Raw genomic sequence first — 25370 nt, forward strand, 5'->3', positions numbered from 1 at the left:
ATCAGTAGACCTTAGCTGCATGTGGGGGAGGGGCTAAGGATATATAAGCTAAAACCCCCAGGAGGCACCTCTCTCACCTTTTTCTGTGGCTGCCTGAAAGTCACAGGATCCATATTTGTGTGTGGACTTTCCAGTGCAGCCGTAAATGGGGGGGCACCCACTCCTCTGTAAATAAACACCCACCCTATGCTCTGTTAAAAGAAAAAGAAAATGATAGGTGTTTGGCTAGATAGATGAGAAGAATCTGACTAGACCGCAAATGGATGAACTTGCACTGGGGAACATCTGGGGACACTGACTTGACACAGTAGGCCTTAACACCCAGGACAGAGTATATGGATTCCAGTGGGGGGGGCAATGGGAGGGTGCTGGTAGGGACGAGGCTATAAAGATGATTCAGATTGTTTGAGATATTCTGTATGAAATACAACAAAATTTAATTAAAACAAATAAAAATAAAATGTCACCTCAACCCAGATTCTAAATGTGATATTCTCCTATGCAGTTCCTGCTCACAGGAACCCAGGGAAATAAAGAAAATCATGGTCTAGGCTTAGAAGGCTGGAGATTTTTCCTGATATTACCAGCTAGGCCTTTAACCCAGAGATGTTCCAGACCTCTAGTTTGCAGTCCGTGACTAGGGAAGGCCAATACTCAATTTATCCAGGGAAAGGGATTTTTCCAAGATCATGTGCATGGGAAAATTTCTTGCCTATATAAAACTACCTAAGTATATATTAGGGTTTGTTGTTGTTGTTGTTTTGTTTATTTGTTTTGTCTTTTTTGAGACAGGGTCTCCCTGTAGCCCCAGCTGGTCTAGAACTCACTATGTAGACCAGGCTGGCCTTGAACTCATAGAGATCCACCTGCCTCTGCCTCCCGAGTGCTGGGATTAAAGGCGTGCACCACCACACCATACTTTTATTTACACAAAATACGTATTATATGTAATATATTAAAAATGACTTCATCTTAATGTTTGTCTTATGCATATTTATGAAATATATATTCCTAGAACTTCTGACCATCCTATTTTCCATTTATTCAGAGATGAGAGAGATGATGGTGATGTCATTGATAATGCTGACCTGTGAACATAACTTCATCTTTTGCTGATTCATTTTTTCCAACTTTTTATAAGAAAGTCTTTCATATTTTCTAGAAGGATGACTCTTGGACTGTTGTGCTGCTACAACAAAATACCATAGGCTGGGTAATTTATACATAATAAAAATGTATTCCTTGTAATCTAGAGGCTAAGAACTCCAAGATTAAGCACTGGAAGGTTCAATGTCTGTTGAAAACCTGCTGCCAAAGAGGTGCCTTGAACACTGTTCTCATGTGGTAGAAAGGCTGGAAGGGCACAAAGGGGTCTGAGCTAGTTCCTTAAAGCTCTTTAATAAATTAATCCATTAAGGAGTAGAGACCTCATGACTTAATCATTTCCCTAAATATTTTAATACCACCACAAGGGTCATTGAGTTTCAAAATAAAGTTTGGAAAGAAGAGGTAAACCGTCATTCAAAGCATGACAGTGACCTTTGGTTGATCTGACTGGATGTATAGGACTGGAGGATGCCTGCCAACCAGAGCTGGCTTCTGCATCAGCTATCACAAAATGCAGTGGCCAAGCATGTTACTCAAGACTGTCATCAGGGAAAATGAGCAGAGGTTGCTATCTTGCCCTGACTGTGTGTCTCCTCCCTCAACACCACAAAGTTGCTTTGTGGAGATTAAGTACATGGGTGTCCGCATAGAATCCTGGAGATCTTTGGCATTCACCCAAGTGTGTACCCAAGACACAGAGATGACACAGGTGTGGCTGAAGCTTATGCAGCTAAAGCACTGGGATGATGAGGTTGACTAGAGTGAGAAGCGGCTTTACCTACCTAGACAGTGGCACTGTATCCACTAACGTAACTGCAGGCTGGAGGGAAAATGCACCTCAGACTGGACACCGAGCAGAATCAGGAGGAAAAGACATGCTGAAACCCAAGGACCCTGAAAAATAGTGATGTCAGTGCAAACTAGAGGAGGGGGTGGGGAGAGAAGAAGGAAGGTGGGAGGAGATTGGGGAGGAGGCAGAGGAAGAAACACAGGAGGAACTTGAGAGTTGAATGCAGCAGACAAATTCTGTGGTAAAGGCTGAAAAGGGACTGCAAACATTTAAATGTAAAAATCCAGAAAAAGAAATAAGTTAATATAAAGACTGGCAGGTTTTGTTTTTCTCCTAACCATACCAGCCAGAGTGCTAACTTTGGTCATGTCAAAAACTTGAGACGTGAAACATGAGAATTCTCCCTCGGGGTCATGAGCCGCTGAAGTTCTTCAGCCTGGGTGTCATACATGTGCTATGCCAGAAACAAGCACCTGTGTGGCTCTTTTACCTGTGCATCATTCCACAGTGTCAGAATTCATTAAATAGCAGTAAATTCACAAGGTATGGTAGTTTCAAAGGCAACAATATGCCCAATAATCCTGCTTTCCTTGGTGATCTGGCCAATTCTTGACTGCTAAGCCAGCATTGCAGAACTTAAACGGCTCCCACACACAGGAGAGGAAGCAGTCACAAACATGAGAGTACAGGAAACAAGAAACCTCATGAGAACAAGCGATAAATGAGAAAGAATGAAAAATGTTCAAATCAGTAAACCAGTAGTCTCCTGAGATGAGTAAGGGAGAGAAAACAAAACAAAATAAAATAGCAAAACCCAGTCAAACTGTATTCAAACCAGCCAGGAGGAGGGAAAAAAAATAAGATAGGAATCAGTATCTGTTAGTAATAACTGACTGTTAATGATTCCAAGTTTTTAGTTAAAAGATGCAGACTAGCTTACTGAATCAAAATCAAGATCCAACTGTTTCTAATACCTTGTATGTTTTTAAAAAATAATAAAAAAGAAATCAAATCTCAAATAACTTAATGAGGAATTTCACTGTTCCTATTGGGAAAAAAAGAAAAAAAAAAAAAAAAAAAAGCTCAGGGCAGACATTACTGAACTAGAGACTGAAAGAACAATACTAAGAATCAATGAAATGAACAGTTGCTTCTTTTTTTTAAATTTTATTTATTTTTATTTATTTATTTTTATGTGTATGCATGTATTGCCTGCATGTAGGTAAGTGCACCCATGTCGTGCAATGCCCGCAGGAGTCAGAAGAGGCTGTTGGATCCCCTGGGACTGGAGTTACAGACATTGTTAGCTGCCATGTGGGTACTGGGATCCGAACCCGGGTCTTCTCCTAGAACAGTCAATTCTTAACCACTGAGCCATCTCTCCAGCCCTGACAGTTGCTTCTTTAAAAGATAAACAAGATGGGCAAACACTCAGGCCAAAGTAACCAAAAGGAAGGGAGACAAGACTTAAATTAATAGCATTAGTGATGAGAAAGGAGAAAGGGGACATTGCAACAGATACCAAGGAAATTCAGGGAATCCTTAGAGAACTTTGACTATATGTTCCAGTAAATGAAAAATCTAGAACAAATGGATGTTCCTAAACACATATAATCTTCCCAAATTAAATCAAGAGTATATAAACACCTTAAACATGTTAGTAATGACCAATGAGATTAAAGCAGTAATAATCTATCAACAAAGAACAGCCCAGGATCAAGGGATCCACTGCTGAATTCTACCAGACCACTAAAGAAGGACTAACACCAATGCTTCTCAAATTGCTTCATAAAGTAGAAAGAGAAAGAATACCAACATTCATCCTACAAAGCCAGTATTACTCCGATACCCAAACCAGATAAGGACACAATAGCAACAAAAACTATAGACCAATTTCCCCAATGAACATAGATGCAAAAATTCTTCATAAAATACTTACAAGACAAATTAAAAAACACATTAAAAGGTCATACACTATGATCAAGTTGGTTTAATTTCAGGGGAACAATGATAATTCAACATAGGCAAACCAATAAATGTAGTAATGCACATTAATAGAACCAAAGATAAATATCATATGGCCATCTCAACAGATGGAGAAAAAGCATTTGATAAAGTTCAACATCCTTCATTATAAAATCCCTATTGGAACCCAGGAATAGAAGGACCACACCTCAACATAATAAAGATAATAAATGGCAAACATTCTGCTAAATGGGGGAAGACAGAGAACATTTCCTCTTAAAATAGTAAAAAGATAAGGGTGTCTATGCTCTCCAGTCTTACTCAATGTAGTGCTTGCAATCTTAGCTGGAACAATAAGACAGGAGAAAGAAGTAAAAGATACAGAAAGGAAAGAAAGAAATCAAATTATCTCTATTTGCAGATGATCTTATTCTGTGTTTCAAAGGTTCTGAAGGCTCTACCAGAAAACTCTTAGATCTGATAAACACTTTCAAAAGAAAGTAGTAGGATACAAAATCAACACACAAAACCCAGCATCTTTTCTATATGCTTGTAAGGAACATGATGAAAAAGAAATCAGGAGAACATCCCTTTCACAGTAGCTTCAAAACAAATACCAAGGAATAAACCTAGTGAAAGAGGTCAAAGACCTCTGCAATCAAAACTTTAAAATGCCAAAGAAAGATATGGAAGAAGGCACTAAAGCATGGAAAGACCTCTCATGTTCATAGATTAGTGAATTGCAATGGTAAAAGTGGTCATATTACCAAAAGCCACCCATAATTCAGTGCAATTATCATAATTTCTTCACAGAAGTAGAAAGTTCTGATGAGCGCACAAAAGATCCCAAATAACCAAGCAACCCAGAGCAAAAGAACAATTCTGGATGTATCATAATACCTAATGGCAAACTACATTATAGGAGCATAGTAAAACAACAAACAAGCAAAAACCCAAAAACCAACCAAACCAACCAGCGTGGTATTCACAGTAACAGATGTGGAGACAGATGGAATAGACTAGAGGGCCCTGAAATAAACCTGTGCAGCTACAGTTGTATGAGTTTTGAAAAAGACAACAAAAAATACATCAAAGAAAAGATAGCTTCTTCAACAAACAGTGCTGGGAAAACTAGATGTCCATATCTAGAAATTTTAAAGTAGCTCCCTTCCTCTCCTCAGAACAAAAAACAATCCAAAAATGGATCAAACACCTTAATGTAAAATCTGAAACTTTGAAACTGCTAGAGGAAAACATAGGGAAAATATTTCAAGATACTAGCATAAGAAAAGTTTTTCTGCCAGCCATGGCTGCTCATGCCTTTCATCCCAGCACTTGAGAGGCAGAGGCAGGCGAATCTCTGTGAGTTCAAGGCTGGCTTGGTCTACATAGTGAGTTCCAGACCAGCTGGAGCTACAGGGAGACCCTGTCTCAAAAAGACCCCCCCCAAAAAAAGATTTTCTGAAAAGGACTATAATAAACCAGAAAATAATTGTAAGAATTAAAAATTGATAGTGCATAACATTAAAAAGATTGCACACAATAAAGTAAACAACTAACAGCTGAAAAGACTACCTGATGGATTGGAGAAAACCTTTGCCATATATACAACGGATAGGGAATCAATATCCAGAATATATAAAGAACTCAAAAAATTAAACACCGTAAAACCATTCAATCAATAAATGGACAAATGAATCGAATAGCGAATTCTAAAAAAAAAAGGATACCTAAATGACCAATAAACATATAAAAATATTCGTAACCATTAGGGAAATGCAAATCAAGCTACACTGAGATTCCAGTCAGACTGGCTACCATTAAGAAAGGAGACATAAACAAATGCTGGGGAAGAGGTGGGGAAGAGGAACTCATACATTACTGGAGGGAATGTAAATTAGTGCAGCCACTATGGAAATCAGTATGGAATTTCATCAAAAAAGTCAAGATGTAACTAACATGATTCAGCCATACCACTCGAGTATATGCTTGAAGGAATCTTAGTAGCATACACACTGTAGGTAACTGCATACTTGTTTTCTTTGCAACATTATTCATAATAGCTAAGAATTGGAATCAGCTTAGGTACCAGACAAATGGAGTAAGAAAATTTGATATAAATACACAATGGAATATTTTTCAGCGATAAAGAATATCAAAGTTATGTTATTTGTCCAAAAGGGGAGGGGGGTGTGATGCAACTCGAGTTCATCACTTTAAGCAAAATAAGTCAGATTCGGAAAGAAAAATATCACACATTTTCCTTCATATGTAGAATTTAGATTTGAATGAAAGAAAGAGTTGAAGGCAGAGGGAAGCTATTTGTGAAAAGGAGGGAACCAGTAGGAGGGGAACTTAGGAAGACAAGAGAGGGTACTGGGGGGATTATGAGCAAAGTACATTGCATCACATGTATGAAAATGACATGAGACCTACTATTTACATGTGCTAATAAAATAAAACATCTATTTAAAATGTGCGAATTTTCATTACTGAGGCACAATAGCTGTGAAGAGCAGCATAAAGGAATTAGGAGTTTTTTGGCTCACAGTCTCATTGGTTTCAGCCTGTGGCTAGTTGTTTGACTCCATGACTTTAACATGAGGCAGAATATCCTGTTGGAGTGGGTGTGGTAGATCCTAGCTTCTCACCTCATGGCAGCCAAGCAGCAAAGAGAGTGAGACATGAAGAGGCCAGGGACAAGATACTCTTCAAATGCATGCGTCTAGTGATCTAATTCCTCCAACCAGGTCCCACCTCCCACTATGTCTCAGTCATGCCATTAAGTTATGAATCTATTAATGGATTAACCCACTTTTGAAGTCAGAGCCCACATGATCCAATCACCTGTCAATGACTAGATCATCCAGCTGCAGACATGAGCCTTTTGGGGACACTTTATATCCAAATTATAGGAAGGACTTTGATAATGGTGCTAGAGGACTGAATTGTCTTACAATGTCTTTAAAGGAAAATACATTCAGAGATCCAATTTATGAAGCAGGGGCCATTTTCCCTCTCTGGCCTAGACACCCTGTGTGAGAACACAGTCTTGTTTACTTTCCACCTATGAGAAAAGACCTTCACTTTGTCCACCCTGGGGGTTCATGCAGGCTGTACAGGAACCAAGGGACTAATGAGAAGTTAGCACAGGACTGGCAGGGGCCTGACTGACGGGCGGGGCTTTCCTACCACTGAATGGAGTTGGAGATGTTGAAGCTTATAACTCAGATTTTCTTAAAACAACAGCAAGCATGTTTTATTCCTCTAATTTGTGAATGCCTGGGCAATAATATATTTCTGCTGTTGATCAATACAATGTTAAATTAGCATAGGTTGCATTAGGTTTCATTATGGCATTTCAAACAAAATTTGCTTTTATTGATTTTCCTCCCTTCTTTCCCCTCCTCCTCCTGCCCCCTTGTGCCCTTCCACAGCCCCCACAAGGCTTTCTTTCTGCTTTCATGTCACATGTGTGCTGTTACCATCCTCCTTTACTCAACACCTCATGATCCTCTCTTGTGGTCTCCTTTCCAGTTTCATAGCCTATACCCAAGCTCACCTCACTTATACACATATTTAAAGACATTGTAAATTATGATGGGCATATGAGAGAGCATGTGGTTTTCATCTTTCTGAGTCTGGGCTACCTCAGTTAACACAATACTTTCTAGATCTTTCCATTTTCTTGTAAATGTCATTTTCCTGTAGGACTGAATAAAATTCCATTGTGTATATGTGCCACATTTTCTTCATTCATTCATCTATTGACGGGTGTCTAGCTGGTTCCTAAATAGGAATGTTCAGGTGTTTCTGCTGTAGGACGTAGAATCCTTTGGGTAAACGTCAGGAGTGGTACAGCTGCATCATATGGTAGTACTAGTTTTTATTTTTTTAAGAGAAACCTCCGTATTGATTTCCAAAATGGCTCCACTAGTTTACACTCCCACAAAAGTGAGTAAAGGTTCTTTTCCCCACACTTCTACCAGCATTCATTGTTGTCTATTTCCTTTAAAGATATTTTATTGTTTTTACTTTATGTGTACGAGTGTATGTATGTAAGGGCACCTGCATGTATGTAAGTGCAACTGTGTCATGCAGTGCTCATGGAGGTCAGAAGAGGATGTCAGATCCCCTGGAACTGGAGTTATAGATGGTTGTTGGCTGCCGTGTGGGTGCTGGGAATGAAACCTGGGTCCTCTGCAAGAGCAGCCAGTGCTCTTCACCACTGGGCCATCTCTCCAGCCCCTGTTGTCTGTTTTCTTAATGACTGTCATTCTAACTACAGTGAGATGGAATTTCATGGTAATTTTAATTTGCATTTTCCTGATAGTTAAGGATGTTAAACACTTTTTAAAACACTTAAAAATATTTTTATTATTTTTATTTTATGTGTATGAGTGTATTGCCTGTATGTAAGTGAGTGTACCCGTGTCGTGCAATGCCACAGAGGGCTTCGGATTCCCCTTGAACTGGAGTTAAGGACAGTTTATAGCTTCCATGTGGGTGCTGGGAATCAAACCCGGGTCCTCTGCAAGAGCAGTCACTGCTCTTAACTGCTGAGCCATCTCTCCAGCCCCCAGGATGTTAAACACTTTTTAAAACACTTATTGGCCATTTGCATTTCTTCTTTTGAGAACTGTCTGCCCGTTTCATTAGTCCATTTGTCAACTGCCAGGGTTTTTATGTTTAATTTTTATTGTTCTTTATATATTCTGGACATTAATCCGCTGTCTGAGCTATTGCTGGAAAAGATTTTCTCCCATTTGTGGGATGTCCATTTGCTTTGCTGGTCATTCTTTTAATGTGAAACTTTTTAACTTCATGTCATCACATTTGTTCATTCTTGGGGCTCTTCCTGTGCTACTTGAGTCCTGTTCAGAAGGCTTTTGCCCATACCAATATCTTGAAATGTATTCCTTATTTTTCTTTAGAAATTTCATCATTTCAGTTCAGAATTAAGGCCTTTCATCTAGTTTGATTGTGTGTGTGTGTGTGTGTGTGTGTGTGTGTGTGTGTGTGCGCAGGATGAGAGATCTGGATCTAATTTCATTCCTCTACAGGTAGACATCCTATTTTGCCAGCACTGTCTTTTTCCAGTGTATGTTCTAGACACTTTTGTCAAATTTAGATGTGGGTCCTTAACCTCTTAGTTTGATTGTTTTTCTGCCACTATAGTGCTGCCTTTGTCACTGTACCTCTGTAGTATAATTTGTGTCTGGTATCATAATGCCTCCAACAGTGTTCTTTTCTGCTAAGTATTGCTTTCACTATTGTTGGTCTTTTGTATTTCCATATAAATTTTTGGATAGATTTTTCTAGTTCTGTGAAGACTGTCGTTGAAATTGTGTGTGTGTGTGTGTGTGGTGTTGTCTGTATATGGTGTATGTACTAGTTAGTGTGGGTGTGCACATGTGTGTATGTGGGTGTGCAGATATGTGAGTGTATGTGTATGTAGAAGACAGAGCTCAACGTCAGGTGTCTTTCCTGGATTGTCTCCATTTTTAACTGTTTGCGACAGGGTCTGTCACTTAACCTGAAGTTCATTGATTCGACTAAGCTGGCTAGCCAATGAACCTCAGGGATCCATCTGTCTACCCAACCTCCAGAACTGGGGTTACAGGTGCATGCCACCATGCCTATCTTTTTATATAGATTCTAGGGGCTTGAACTCATGTCTTCATGCTTATGTGGTACACACTTCAACTGACCCATCTCCCCAGCTTGAATTTTGACTGGGATTGCATTGAATCTGTAGATTACTTTGTCAATTTCACCATTTTTACAATAGTAATTCTGCCAATCCAAAAGCATGAAAGGACTTTCCATCATCTAGTATCTTCTTTAATTTCTTTTTTTCTGTTTCTTAAAATTTTCATTGTAGAGGTCATTCACTTCCTTGGTTAGATTTCTTCCTACTACTTTATTATTTTTTGAAAATGGGATATTTTTCCTTATATTTTTTCTCAGTAAGTACATTATTGGTATATATGAGAGCTACTGATTTTTGTTTGTTGATTTTTGTAATGTGCAACTTTACTGAAAGTGTTTACTGAATCTAAGAGTTTTCCAGAAGAGTTTGTAGGGTATTTTTAAGTATAGAACAAAGTCATCTGTGAATAGAGATAATTCTGTGAATTTAGGGATAATTTTTCATTTGTTTATTATTTTTATTTTATGTGTACAAGTGTTTTGTCTGCATTATGTGTAAAAACACCACATATGTGCAATGCCTGCAGAGGCCAGAAGAGGGTGTTGAATTTCCTGGTACAATGGATAGTTGTTAGCCATCATGTGGGTGGGTCCTGAGAACCAAACCTAGCTCCTCTGCAAGAGCAGTCATTGCCCTTAACCGCTGAACTATCTCTCCAGCCACCAATAAGGATCATTGTACCTCTTTCTGTTTTTAATCCCTTTTATATCTTTCTCTTGTCTTAGAGCTCTACCTAAGACTTTGAGCACTGTAATAAGAGAGTGGTCACCCTTGTCTCATGCCAACTGAGAGGGAATACTTGGGTTTTTCCCCACTTCTATGATGTTGTTTTATATACTCTTTATTATTTTGAGTTATGTTCCATTTATTCTTAACTTATGTAGGACTTTTATCATGAAGGCATGTTGAATTTTGTCAAATGTCTTTTTTGTATCTTTTGTGAGGATCATGTGACTTTTGCCTTTAAGTCTATTATTTGATATATTGCATTTATTAATTTGCTTATGTTGAACCAGCTTTGTATTCCTGAGATGAAGCCCATTTTGTATAATATATGATCTTTATATGTTCTTGGATTCAGTTTGAAAGTATTTAGTTGAGAATTTTTGCATTTATGGTCATCATGGAAATTGGTCTTTAATATTTTTAAGTTTTTTTTTAGTTTTTCATACATAAGTGTTGTGTTTGCATAATTTCCACCCTTCCCAGTCCCCTCTAACTCCTCCCATGTCCCCCATTCACAATTGCTTATTCTTTTTTAATTATTGTTACATATGCCTATGTATTTACACACACACACACACACACATATAGTGTCCTCAGTCCATTTAGTGGTGTTCATGTGTACATGTGTTTGGGGCTGCCCACTTGGGATTAGATAGCCTTTCAGGAAGTTAGTCCCTGGAGAAAACTGATTCTCCCTCCCTCAACATCCATTGGTTGCCTGTAGCTCTCACCTTGAGGTGGGACCCTATGAAAATTTTCCCATCCAAATTAGAATGTCAACTTGTTTTGCCATTATGTAGCTCTTGTCAGGCTGCCATACTCTGGAGATTTCGTGGGGGTTCCTTTGTGGTGAAAACTCACTGGTGATGAAGCTTCGGTAGGCTGTTTGCTATGAGGCATTTAAGATTGGCTTGGAGAATGCCCATGCCAGCCTGCTATGTTCCAAGGCAGCTGTGGATGCAGTGGCGTGGTCAAGTCAGATCTTGGAGGAAGTTCACTGGAGTGTAGGGCAAGTGTCTATCACAGCAAGTCCTTAAAGGAGGAGCTTGACTGGGCTGTGCAGCAGTCCTGGTCCTTCTTCCTCAGCTATAATCATCTTTTCACTTAGACAGGGCTTCTAATCTTCCATCTTACCCAGAAGATCCTAGGTGATGTATTTCTAATTGCCAAAATGCCATTGATTTCACAATCCAGTGATATATGCTAAAAAATAACTAACTAAATAAATAAAGTCAAGGAACATACAAAACGTTCCTGATTTTTTTTTTTTGTAAATTAAGGTCATTAAAAAATGGATCCTGCTATTTTTTAATGGAGTCATAAAAAACAATCCCTCAAATTGAGTCAAACACATTTAGCTTTAAAGAAAATTCATTCTATTGTCTTGTTATCATTTTGGGAGACCAGTAAAATGTTTTTGAGGACTTTGTAATGACAGTTGGGAGCATCATTAGACACAATGACCCAAGGGACCTGGGGAGGGAAGGGATGGCCTGGGTCCTGAGGGTCAGAAGGTCTGCAAACCAGGCTTACAATCTACTCCCCAAAATTTCCTCAAGCCAAATGTCCAAAATCAATTCAATTACATGGGATCCCTCCACACCTAAAGGTTGTCCTTGAACTAAACCTTGCATTTTCCGTTTGTAAATACAAGCTCTGCTGAAAACCCATGGACTCATTTGAAAACGACACTTTGGCATCCTGAACAGACATTGTTACTGTCTGAAGAGAAAACCTCTTTGCTCAGTAAGTAGGCACACTTCTCAGAGGAGGGAACTCAGAGAAGAGCAGAGAAGGCAGCACTTCTGCCCCATAATTTAGACACAAAACCTTTGGGTCTGTTTATTAGTGGATAGAAGTCATCAGTGTGAACCTTGAACCTTTGGCTTCTCTGAGTTGAAAACCAGAAACTTCTCTGAAATTTGTTTGGCCAACAGAAAAGTACACTCTCGCTGTGCATATTTCTAACCTGTATGGGTCACTTTGGGCATTGATTTGAATAGCAAATATCTAAACGGGTGAAATCTGTTCTTCTTTAATTAAATCAGGTTGACACAAATGAACAGCTCAGAAGAATAGCCCAAATGAGGATTGTTGAATACGACTACAAACCTGAATTTGCATCAGCAATGGGAATAAACACTACTCATCAAATAGGTACACACACAAATTCCCTCTTTAATTTTCTATTGTTAGCTATTAAAATTTTAATTTCCTCTTTATCTCGAGTTTTGTGCTATGCATTTGACAATGCCCCGTTGAACTAACACATCCTGTGAAACCCATAGCCATTAGAACAGGGAGGGCTAAAGAACTTTTGTTTTATCTTTATTCAACGCCCCCCATTTCTGCACCCCAAGTCGTGGCAGAATATTTTGAATATATTGTTTCTTTTCTCTTGAGTCCTTTGCTCATGAGATGATAGTTTAGGGGCACAGAACAACCAATCTGTGTAAGAGGAAGCCCTCAGCAATCTAGGTAGAGAGGAAAGGTGGAGAGCAGGTGAATCTAGGTGAGACAGAAAGTTAGCAAAGCAATGCTTGTTCCCTACTCAGGAATCCTAAAGGAAGCAGGACCACTGAGGGACAAAAGCCCCATGTAGGAAAAGAAATGAAATCAAACTAATGACGCAGTTCTTTCTATGTAAAGGGCCTTTAAGGGTATTTATTAATTTATCCTTCCTGACATTTGTCAGAATCTTAAGAAGGAGGGAGGGAGAAAGAGAGGGAGGTAGGGAGGGAGAGAGAGAGAGGATATGGTTCCTCCTTTTAATCATGTGGTAATTCTTGGTTCAATTGTAGATCAAAACAAAAGCTTAGGTAAACCTCTCTTTCCAAAACTCTTCCATAGCTGTCAGAGTTCCATTCTGATGTGGGAAATCCAGTGAGCAATCCTGAAGTTCTTTCCCTGATTAAACTGTTGAAGTGTTTTGTATATAGGGATGATTGCCCAAGAGGTGCAAGAGATCCTGCCCAGAGCTGTAAGAGAAGTTGGGGATGTCACCTGTGAAGATGGGGAGAAGCTGGAGAACTTTCTCACGGTGGACAAGGTAATCAACCTCTGAATAGGTGTATGTGGCTAGTTATGACTTCACTCACCAGTGAACCCCTCCTGTGGCAGCACAATGGCCAGAAGCAACTTGCCTGGAAACACGACATAAAGGAAACCCTTCATTAAGCTGTAGGGAAAGTTAGTACCAATTATCCCATACTAGTCATAGGTATGACAGAGAAGTCTTAAGGAGGTTCTCATCCTGGGATATGTTAAATGGCTGAGGCAGTGGATGACTTGGGTGATGGCTAAATTTGCCATTGTACACTATATTAAAAAATCAGAACACCACTTTGCACCTCATATCTAAATACAGCTATAGGTTTTCAATATTCAGTGACAATAATAATAATTCCCACAAGGGTAAAAGAAAAAGGACTGTGCAATGGTCAGAATTCCTCTTCAGCAGGCTTTATTGAAGGAAAACTGACTCAGGCAGAGTTCACTTTGCAGGTACACTCTCAAAACAAGGGCCAGACAGCATGGGAAACCTTCACAAAAAGTTCAATTGAACTTCATCTTTAAAAATGGAACTATAACTTTGAAAAATACTTATCTTCTCTAATACAAGCTAAACTATAATTACACAGTGTGCTGCTTGCTCCTCAGAATAATTTAAGGTTGAATGGAATGGTGCATTTTTGTATCGTTTATTGATGAAATTATCTTTAAATTCCACAGTGGGATCATAAAGTGGGTCATTTTTACAGAGCTATTCATGAGCCTCATCTTTTCCCTAAGGGCCTGTCTTAATTCTTTGTTATTTAAATCATTGTCTTTTGAAGAAATGCCCTCTTGCCTCTAGATTAGCCCTGTTCATGGAATAAGGGGTCTAAGTCAGCTACTTCCTCTCTTATTAATGCAGCAGATATGACTTGAGTAGTTCCCCTATGCCATGTCCATCAGTCCTGTGATGTCCAGCATCTTTTTTCAGACTCACTCTACTGCAAGTTTGCTCTGTGTTGCATTATTGTATTCAGTGCTGAGGGGAAAGACTGATTGCATAGGGAGTTTGCAATGGTGGGAATTAGTTTGAGTGGAGACTAATTTATAACTTGTCAGTTAGTGGGGACAGTGCTTCTCAAACTTCAGAGTGCACATACACTACTGGGGATCTTATTAAAATGCAGATTCTGATTTGGCAGGAATACGGTGATACTAGAAATCACCTTATGCAGAAGTAGCCAGCCTCTGAGTGATGCCAGTCTTGCCAACCCTGCTGGTCACAAGCCATCCTTGGAGTAGCAAACCAGATGGTTTTTACACTGCGCTCCGTCACCATCTTCTACTTGTGCCTGTTCAACAAACACATAGGAAATGACCTGCTCAGCCCTGGGCTGCAAGGGCCTCATGGCAGAAGTGAGTCACTGCTGCTGCTTCAGGGTGCACATCTTACATGGAGGCAGGGCTGTAGTTGCTCTTGCCCAGACTTCGTTGCAGAGGCACAGCATGAGAAGTCCATGCACTTCCCGATATCTCTTTGTTATTATAAAATAGGCACAGCATAAAATGCATCATCTTAACCACCGTTAAGGGTACAGCTCACTGGTATTAGACATATTCATTATTTTGTTCATCTGTCATCACCATCCATCTCCAGAAGTCTTTATTTTGTAAAACTGAAATTCTGTATCCATTGTCCTCATTTCTTCCTTCCCCTAGCAGCTAGCAACCCTAATTTATGGTTTTGACTACTCCAAGTACCTCATATATATGGACTCATGCAGTAGTTGTCCTTTTTGTGAGGCTTATTTTACTTAGAATAATCAAAATCCCTCTATGTTGCAGCATGGATGATTTCCTTCCCTTTTAAAGCTGAGTAATGATATCTCTCTCTTTTTTTTTTGATCCTTTTGAGACAGGGTCTCCCTGTATCCTGAGCTGTCCTGGAACTCACTATGTAGACCAGGCTGGCCTTGAACTCACAGAGATCTGCCTGCCTCTGCTTCCTGAGTGTTGGGACTACCGGTGTGCACCACCACGCCTGGCATATCTCTTTATTTTTATATAGAGATCACATTTTGCTTATCCACTCCATCATGGGTGGCTTTCCCATTTTATCTATTCTAAACATTGGGTGTACAAATATCTTTTTGCATCCCAGCTTTCACTTTTGGGGGCATATATACTCAAAAGTGGAATTTCTGGGTCATCACATGGTAATTTTATTTCCAGTTTTTTGAGTAACTACCATACTGTATCCAGAATGTTATATTCCCATGTGCAATGCCCAAGCATTCTAGTTTCTTCACCAACACTTGTTATTTTCTGTTTATTTTAATAGCCATCTTAAGGGACATAAGGTGGTGTTATAGTTTTAATTTGCATGCCTCTAATGGGTAATAATATTGAGCATCTCTTAATATTATTATTGACCTCTTGGATATCTTCTTTTGAGAAATCCCTATTCAAACCCTTTGCCCACTTTGAGTTGGGTTGTTTGCTTTTTTGTTCTGTTGTTGTGTTCTAGTTTTCTGTATATTCTGGGTGTTCATTTTTTTTAAATTTTATTATTTTTATTTTATGTGTATGAGTGTATTGCCTACATGTCTGTGAGTGCACTCATGTTGTGCAATGCCGTGGAGGTCAGAAGAGGGGTTCATATTCCCCTGGAACTGAAGTTAAAGATGGTTCATAGCCGCCATGTGGGTCCTGGGAATCGAACCCAGGTCCTCTGCAAGAGCAGTCAGTATTCTTAACCTCTGAGCCATCTCTCCAGCCCCTGGGTGTTCATTGTTTATCAGATGCACTTTTTCTTGTTGTTTGTGTTGTCTTTTTGTTTTTGTTTGTTTTTTTCAGACAAGGTCTTGTTAAGTAGCCAAAGCTACTTAACAAATGTAGAGAGTAGTTTGGTACTATGTTCATTTAGCAAACTGTAGTAGGTTCACCCCTGGAGCCTATGAGGTTCCCAGCCATGGGTTCATGGTCAATTTTACAGTACTAGGTATGATTTTCCTCCTGGGGAGTGGGCCTTAAATCTAATCAGAAAGTGGTTGGTTCCCTCCACTAGATTCATGCCACTATTACACCCATGGACATTTCTTGCCACCCCAGTCATTACTGTAGCTCACAAGGTTCACAGCTGTGTAAGACTGTTGATGACTTTGTTCCCCAGCAGCCTCCGTAGCTCCTTCTGATACTATGAAAGCTAGCCATCAGGGGAGAAGCTTCCTAGTAGCACCAACTTGATTTCTCCATGTCCTATGACCAAAGTGTGGTGATTTCAGAAATAAAGTCTTGCCATCAAGTTGTGGTGAGCAACCAAGAGCAATGGTAGTAGCCTGCAGTATGTGTTAAGGGTCTCTAGGACAGCCCTGGTCAACAACTTGAAGGGAAATATACCTTAACCAGCACTGGGCTTCTGAGAAAAATATTATCTCCTGTGTAGAATAACTCCATTTAAACTTTTTATGAATGAATGAATGAATGAATGAATATATATGGTGCTTTCTATCATCTTTAGTGTTATCCCTCCCCTCACATCTCTCTCCCCACTTAAATATCCCTTCCCATTATCCCCCCTTTCCCCTTCTTATCATCTGACTTTTACTATCTCTCTTGCCTTAAGATAGTTCTTCTCCCTCTCCACCAATGGTCCTCTTCTAGTTTTCTGGCTTCTACAGGTGCCCCAAGTTAAACAGACAAATCTAATGATTTTACACTAGGATCCACATGAGTTGAGAATATGAGACATCTGCCTTTCCGGGTCTGGTTACCTCACTCAGTATAACAATTTCTTTTTCAGATTACTTACTATTAATGCGTAGAGAGGAAGCTTTTAAAAAATGTGTTGGATGGCCAGGCATGGTGGTGCACGCCTCTAATCCCAGCACTTGGGAGGCAGAGGCAGGTGGATCTCTATGAGTTCAAGGCCAACCTGGTCTGCATAGTGAGTTCCAGGACAGCTGGGGCTACTGGGAGACCCTGTCTCAAAAAGACCAAAAAAAAAAGTGTTGGCTTTGTGTCTTGCCACGTTGTTGAACTGCTGAGATGCTTGTTTTTAATAATGAATTCCTAAGTTTTCCAACAATTTGCTTAAGAACAAAATGAAGCATGTTCAGAGGTACTAATACAGCAGAATCACCGTCACTCTTTTCCATTTTCATAAGGTGTCTGAGACAAGTGGAAAGGAGTCCAGAGCCATCAGTCACAGGTGCAGCCTTGGGAGGTGGCACCAGCCTGCCAAAGTGGAGGCTCGTGGGGTTAGCCAAGTTACAGCAGCATGTCACTTCTGGCTGTGCTCTTCCCCTAGAATGCCAAGGAAAGTAGCGTCCCTGGGAAGTACTATATAGATACTGCTTAAGACCCTCATTGTGCAGCAGAATGATTAGCTCTCCCTTCTGTCTCCCAGAATTGTCCCATTCCCCAGGTAACTGGGTCTGTTAGTGACAGGCATCCCAAGAGCTCTCACCCTGTTCCCAGGGAGGCTGCAGTTCAAGGTCATTTCTGGGAAGGAAACCCAGAAACAGAGCCTGACATTTCTGTTCCACACAGGCAGGCTGGTGTTTCAACTGCTGAGGTGAAGTCAGTTTATAAATAAGTAACACAGGAGTCCAAACTGGAAAAGTTGTTTTCTTCACAGTGAGGCCATTGTAAAAATGAAATTTATGGAGATGCCCCCGAGGCCATTTCATCTGCAGAATATGCAACACCAAAAGCAGGTGGCATCTCCCTGCAGTTAGGCAGGAGAAGCTGGCATTCTTTGGCTTGCTTCTGAAGATGATCTTGATTTGCTCATCTCTCTCGGAGCTATGGGATGCCTCTCTGCTCAGAGCATCTCCTTCATTTTTTCTCATTAAAAATGCAGGGAGTATGGCTCCTGTTGTCCCCTGTTCTTTGCCAAATGTGAAATGAACAAGATACAGGAGAGCCTCTTGCTCTCTGGGCCTCTAACCTTTCACATACTGAATATGCCGACTTTCTCTGCCACCTCTGGGCCTGCTTATTCTGAGGAACTCTGCTGGGATGTTCTGGGCTTCTAGGCTACTCTACCAGACAGAGGTCAGATGAGTGTCTCCTTGTCTCCTTAGCTCCATTTCCTCTTCTTCTGTGGGATCCTTTTTCTTAAGTACGAACATTTCATGGAAAGTAAAATGTAAAATAGAAATACTGTAAAATATCAAAATGTTGTTCTCCATGGTTGCTGTATGATTTTCACAAGGACTTAGCAAAAATAAGAAAAAGAATGGTTGGAACTTTGAAAACTGTCCATGTAATTGATCAAAGTGGGAGAGATGTGCTTTGTCAAAATTGGTACAGCCAAAGCTGGACATGGTGGCACACACCTTTAATCCCAGCATTCTGGAGGCAGAGGTAGGGGAATCTCTGTGATACTGAGGCTGCCTAGTCTACTTAATGAATTCCAGGCCAGTGGGGGTGACAGGGAGATCATGTCTCAAAAAAACAAACAAAAAATTGGTACAGCCAGCTTCCCCCCCCCCTCCTTGGTGGTAAAGATGACTTTGTAAGATAGAGTTTTCTTATTGGGGTAATTTGCTTTTTATAAAATTCTCACAGTGCCTATGTGCCCCAGCAAAGGTACAGTGGAAGGCGGTGGAGGGAGAGAGCTCAGGATTCATACAGACAGCAAGTGTGGTAGGGTCCAGAAGGCTGAAAGTGAGGGCTTGTCTCTTTATTCATCTATACTTGGAAGATTTGTTTCTGTGATTATGTGGAGCCCTATTTCTGGAAAATTGCTATTAGGTATGCCTGTATATACCTCACACATGTAAGACCTGCTTAAAGAATTCACAATTAAGCCCACAGAAAGACGAGGTATTGCTTGCTGATAATTCATCCTGACAATTCATGTTTTATTTTGTTTTTAAGACTGCACACTTTAAGCCATCTTACTGTGATGTAGTATGGGGTTGCTTTTTGTCCCTTGATTCTAAGTTTTTTTTCCTTCAATTATAATGTGCCAGGACATTAACTATTTGAATCATGCACTGATGAAGTCACACTTTGCTCCTCTCTTCAGGCGGTTCCTCATCCAGGAGGGTTGGTAGTACAACAGGTACACAAGCAACGGAGCCTTAAGTTATGCTGTGAACACCACTCAATGTGTGCGCTCTCATTTCTTGACTCAGAGAAGGAGGAGGAGATCTGGACAAGGCAAAGGTTCATGAATAGAGAGGAACAAGGAGATTAGACAAGCAAAGGAAGCACCTGGTGGAACTTGGGGAATGCATATGTGATCAAGGAAAGACAAATGGTCTCTCAAGCCTTTTGTTTCACAGTATCCAAATGGACACCAAGTCCCAATGGTCTTCCATTGGCAGTATCCCCCACACCTCAGCTCCCTTTACTCTCTACACTTTCCATTTTGGCAGCCACAAGTAGAATGACTCTGCTCAAAACTCTGCTCAACTAATCTCCCTTTCTCATTTTTTTCTCTTCATCGGGCACAGACCATTATGACATCCTCTAGAGTCAGGAGCAGATCTTTTCTCAGTGTCCAATGCTCACACAGCCCCTCAACCCTTAACTTAGTATGTGGTGATATTTTGTTCATTGGTTCCATTTTTCCTCAATCATAACCAGCCAGGAAATTATTTGAATTATTATCATGTGAAGCTGTATTTTCACCTTTTCTCAAGTATATGATGTGTTTGCATGCGCTGTGTGCTTAACTCAGAGGCCTTCAAACCCTCTCACCACTCCTCACCCAACATTCCTACATACCCTTTTGCTTCTGGTAGCTTCTCTTTCTTCCCTCTCAGACCTGTCCTCAGCCACACAGACAACTGTTTGGAAGCCCCTCCCTTTTCTGTTTTTCTTTCTTCCTCAGACCTGTCCAGTATGTTCTGCCTCAGAGCTGTCAAGTGTATTTTGCCCTAAAGACTGTCCCCATAGTCAGGCTCATCATTAGGACCTCGGTGCCAGGCCTTCCAGAATGAGTCCTCTGAAATAGTCTCTGTATCAAATTTATTTTATTTGTGAGATTCAGGGTCACAACCAGGGAACACAGTAACTTCGCAAACTCTGCCCACCCCTCAGCTGGACCTCTCCTCGGTGAACAGAGTTCACACTTGTTCATAGTAGCTTGGGGAGTATTTGTACCTTACTGAAATTTTCTGTTATTTGTTTGTTCTTGCCAATCTCCTTAAATAGTTGTGAGAGCAGAAATCTAGTTTTCAGAATTATTTCTCTAGTACTTTGTTGTGGCTTTTATCCCAGGATTTAGATCATTATTAGGAATTCAACAAATATTGGTACATGAATTAATATGTCCTGTGATGCCTGGATTGATCCTATCCCTACACTGCCTTGGGCCTCTGAAGACACATCGTATAGAGTATTTATTCTGGAGTCAGAGAATAGCTTCCTTAATCTGGAGTCAGAGAATGGCTTCCTTAATCTGGTACTGACTAGTCCAGTATCTGATATGTACTCTAGAAAGGATTTGTTTATATTAATACTTGCATTTCTGAATGTCAGTGAAGGGAAGGGAAGTGGTTTATTTGCATGAGGAAGTCTGAAGAAGAAGGGATTTTTCTGGGAAAGATGAGTTCAGATTTGGCTTTGGGGTATAAATTGAACATTCAGATGAAAATGTCCAAAAGGCATGGGGTAGGGGGTATTGGAACTCCAGAGGGCAGCTGGGGGCAGAGAGGAGGCACACAATGTGTAAAGACATGAGGAAGGCATAGACTAAAAATGGAGGTCACAGATGGAAAGCCCGTGGCCAATCTGGCCTGCAGATAATTTTTTCCCTCATGCATTTGAAAGCTTACGAATCTATTGCTTACATTTGAAATTCAGAGATCTTTATACAAATTTTAAACTTCTGTCTCCTGTGAAATATCAGAAGTTCTAGACACATGGTACTTGGGTAAAGCTCCCTGTGTCAGATAGCATCAGTTGTCAGCTTTGCACACCTGGGAAAAGGGAACCTCAACTGAGGCATTTCCTTCATCAGATTGGCCTGTGGCCATGTCTGTGAGGCATTTTTTTATTTGCTGGTAGATGTGGGAGGACCCAGGCCCACCCCATTGTGGGTGGTACCACTCCTGGGCAGAGCAGATTGGTCATAGCCAGAGGAGTAAGCCAGTAAGCAGTGTTCCTCCAAAATCTGTGCTTCAGTTCCTGTCTCCAGGTTCCTGCCTTGAGTTCCTTCCTTGGCCCCCTCCATGGTGGACTGTAGGCTGTAAGGTGAAATAAAGCCTTTCTTCTCCCAAGTTGCTTTTGGTCACAAACAAAGTAATTCGGACACTCACTCAGTAGGGGCTTCATGTGCCCTCACATTGCAGTTTCTTATCTGTGTGGCCTTAAAAGTTTTTAATTTATGTAGAAAGAGAAGCAAGAGAACCAAAGGCAGCTACTGGAGGTCACATTCAGTCAGGGCCTATAGGGAAGAACACTCCTGCAGAGGTTGGGAGGATTGGGTAAATAAGGAAAACATAGGCAAGGGAAATGCCAAAATCCTAATGGAGGAGACAGATGAGCTAGTAGGTTCCATTCGGAACATATTCCAGGAGTGAATGTAGGATACATACATTTTTCCTACTTTACTGGCTGGCTGGGTATAATGATGCATGCCTGTAAGTTCAGCACTTGGGAGGCTGAGGCAGGAAGATCCAGAGTTCCAGGCCAGCCTGGACCACACTAGAGTGAGTGAAACCCTATCTTAAAAAAAAAGTGTTAAATTACTGGTCAGTTCTAATTCATGGCACTAATGTGATATTATCTGACTTCTAAATTTTGCTATTGTTACTGATTGAAAGTAGCTCACACTGTTGTAACTTTGCCTTCCTTTCATTAGTAACAAAGTTGTGAACCTCTTTCTTACAGAACTTATTTAGAGTCCTCCCTTTGTGAATTGTTTGGTCCAGTATTCTATTAGTTTTTCTGTCTTTTTGTGGTGAGAATTAAACCTTTCACTTGGCACCATTATTTTATTCTTTCCCGATTCTCTCAAAAATAAAGCTAATATTCTATCACAATAGCTGTAGGTGGTAACAATTCTTTTCTCTTTCAGTGCCTTCGGGTTTCCTCTGAAGTGCTAATTACACCTTAAAATGATATTATTTATTTGTGGTTTATTCTTATTAGTCATTTTCCCCCATTAGAAAATGTTCTCTCTGAGGGCAGAGAATGTGCATACTTTATTTAATTGATTTATTTCCTATTGTTGAGAGAATGTTTAGCACACCAAAAGTGCTTGATATAGAGGATTGATTCCATTCAAACAGTCTACAAAAGAGTCTGATTTGATGCAATTAGTAATTGTGTGTATGTGTGTGTGTGTGTGTGTGTGTGTGTGTGTGTATGTATGTGTTATGGTACATATGTAGAGGTCAGAGGACAACTTAAGGGAATTGGCTCTTTCCTTCCATCATGTGGGTCCAAAAGATCAAACCCAAGTCATCAGGCTTGGTGCCAACCATCTTTACCCACTAATCCATCTTCCTGGCCATAGTTAGTAATGTTTTATAGCAATTTTGAAAAATCACAACTGTAATGTTGTGTTTCAGCTAAAGTAGTAGATCCCATTAATGGCCGGACAGAATTGTACAAGTGAATTTGATTCAATTGTTTATAACCAAAGATGAGTATAAAATGTGAAATCTTTCCAAATGCCCCCATGAATTCATTATGAATTCCCCATTAATGAATCCAGACCTCTACATGGGGACTAGATGTGTATGTGACAAGTTCTTCAGGCATCTGGGATGGACATTCCTGGTCAGAATCCTCTCAGTGAGGACCTATCATCAGGGTAAAGGGCATTTTTAAAAAAACATTTTCAAACATGCTTACAGTGACTTCACTGTGATGATAGAGGACAGAAGTCAGAACTTTATGTCTTAGCAAGAGTCAATTGCTATAACATGCCCTAGAAATTTATTTTTGGTAATTTTCCACTGGATCCATAAAGTCAGGACAGGCCATAATTATAATCAGGAAGGAGTAATAAATTTCTTCTCCATTTTTATTTCCTCTTAAATAAGAAAACACATGAATTATCTCCTTGTCTAGTCAGCCTACCAGAAGACATATGGTGCTGAAAAATCCAACTTGAAGATATTAGAGGTGGCTTTTTATCATTATTGTCAAGTAACTGGACATTTGCAGCTATTGCTTGTGTCTCCTGAGGCAGTATAAAAGTGCCCTGGGGAGACACTGCAAGAAGGGATTGCTGTGGTTTAGATGGGACTTTGTCATTCTTTATGGTCTCCTTTGGTTAGGGCTAGATCATAGTGTATCATGAAAACATGTGTAAAAGGAAAAGGCTGGGAATGAAGAGATGGCTCAGCAGTCAAGAGTACTGGCTGTTCTTCCAGAGGATTCAGGTTTGGTTCCCAGCACCCACATGATTGCTAACAACCATCAGCAACATCAGTTACAGGGGACCCAATGCCCTCTTCTGGCCTCTGTGGGCACTGTATGTATGTGGTGCACTTACATACATACAGGCAAAAACAGACACACACATAAAATAAGAATATATACATCTTTTTTTTTTAAAAAAAAGGGAAAAACAGTTGCAAAGAAAGGAAAGGGTCCAAGCTGATGGAGAGGAGAGTGGACTCAGGAGCTGTAGAACGACAGGTCCTGATAGCCAGGGGGACGAGGTCAGGGAGGATGACTAGCAATCTGGTTTGGACTGTTGGGTGGACTTTGATTGGCTTTGTGACCTGTTGTAAATGACACAGTTATAGTTTACAGCTTTCTATAGTATATGCACAGTTAACTGTCATATGACAGTCGTAATTTATAATCACGGAATGATTCTTATCTTTACTATTTCTACCTTAGTTTTCTTAAAACAAAAGGAAAACCTATACCAGCATTAGAAAAGTTAGAAGAGTTTTTGTCAGAAGAATTTTGGATTTGTTTTATAATTTATTTATTTTTCTTTAAAAAATATTTTTATTTTCTTTGGGAATTTCATGCAATGTATTTGGTCACATTCAGACCCCCACCTATCTCCACCCCCTCCTTACAACCTCCCACTCAGACTCCATGATCTCTGTTATATTGTCTTTTGTTCTGTTTTGTTTTTTGAGACAGAGAATCCCTGTAGCCCCAGCTGGCCTGGAACTCATTATGTAGATTAGGTTGGCCTCATTCTCACAGAGATATGCCTGCCTCTGCCTCCCAGTGCTGGAATTAAAGGTGTTCACCACCTCCTCTGACCTTTTTTGTTTTGTACCCAGGTCCTATTGTGTAGAACAGGTCAGTCCCAAACTCCCAGCAGTCTTCTCAGCCCCTGCAGTTCTGGCATCAGAGTCATGTGCTGCCACACCACGCCTTGCCAAGCCACGCCTTGCCACACCACACCACACCACACCACGCCTTGCCACACCACACCACACCACCCCACACGTGGCTTGCTTTCTTTTGGTTAGTTTGACCAAGGGTTTCTCAATCTTGTTAATTTTTTCCAGGAATAAAATCTTTTTTTTTTTTATTGGTTCATTGTATTGTTATTTTAGGCTCCATTTTATTAATTTTGGTTTTTATATTTATTATTTCTTCTACTAGTTTGGGTTTGGCTTTTCTTAGTATTTGAGGTGTATCATTAGATTACTTGAGTTATACCTGATTTTTTTTCTACATTTTTTAAAGATTACTTTTTATATTTTTTAGAAGAAGCATATCATTACAGCTTTAACATACCCAGTAACAGTTTCCAGAACAAAGACACAGCTCCTTCAAAAGTGGCTATAAAATTTCTAGGTTCGCTGTTGAATCAATACAGTTATACAATTTTGAACTCAGTATAAGCCTCACTTATCAGGATTTGGTTCTAGGATCCACATGTGAGGGAGAACATATGGATTTTTTTTCTGAGTCTATGTTAGTATAACAGTTTCTAGTTCCATCTATTTACCTGCAAATTTCGTGATTTCGTCTTTCTTTACTGCTGAGTAAAACTCTATTGTATAAATGAACCACATTTTCATTATCCACTCATCTTGAGCGACACTTAGGTTGCTTCCATCTCTCAGCTGTTGTGAAAAGAGCAGCAACAAACATGCATGTACAAGTGTCTCTGCAATAGGATGAGCT

At 40.1% G+C, this 25370-nt stretch overlaps 1 protein-coding gene across 1 annotated transcript in view; it reads left to right on the forward strand.

Moving 5' to 3' along the window:
• The window catches only part of Myrfl (myelin regulatory factor like), a 153716-nt gene that overhangs the window by 91819 nt on the left and 36527 nt on the right, over positions 1–25370 (forward strand). Inside the window, exons 12-13 of the mRNA XM_029558986.1 lie at positions 12350–12458; positions 13241–13350. Of these exons, the coding sequence (XP_029414846.1) occupies positions 12350–12458; positions 13241–13350 (219 nt within the window). The remainder of the gene's footprint in view (positions 1–12349; positions 12459–13240; positions 13351–25370) is intronic.

The sequence above is a fragment of the Nannospalax galili genome, unplaced genomic scaffold (genome assembly GCF_000622305.1).
Source record: "Nannospalax galili isolate Female #2095 unplaced genomic scaffold, S.galili_v1.0 scaffold749, whole genome shotgun sequence".
In the NCBI taxonomy this organism is placed as follows: Eukaryota; Metazoa; Chordata; class Mammalia; order Rodentia; family Spalacidae; genus Nannospalax; species Nannospalax galili.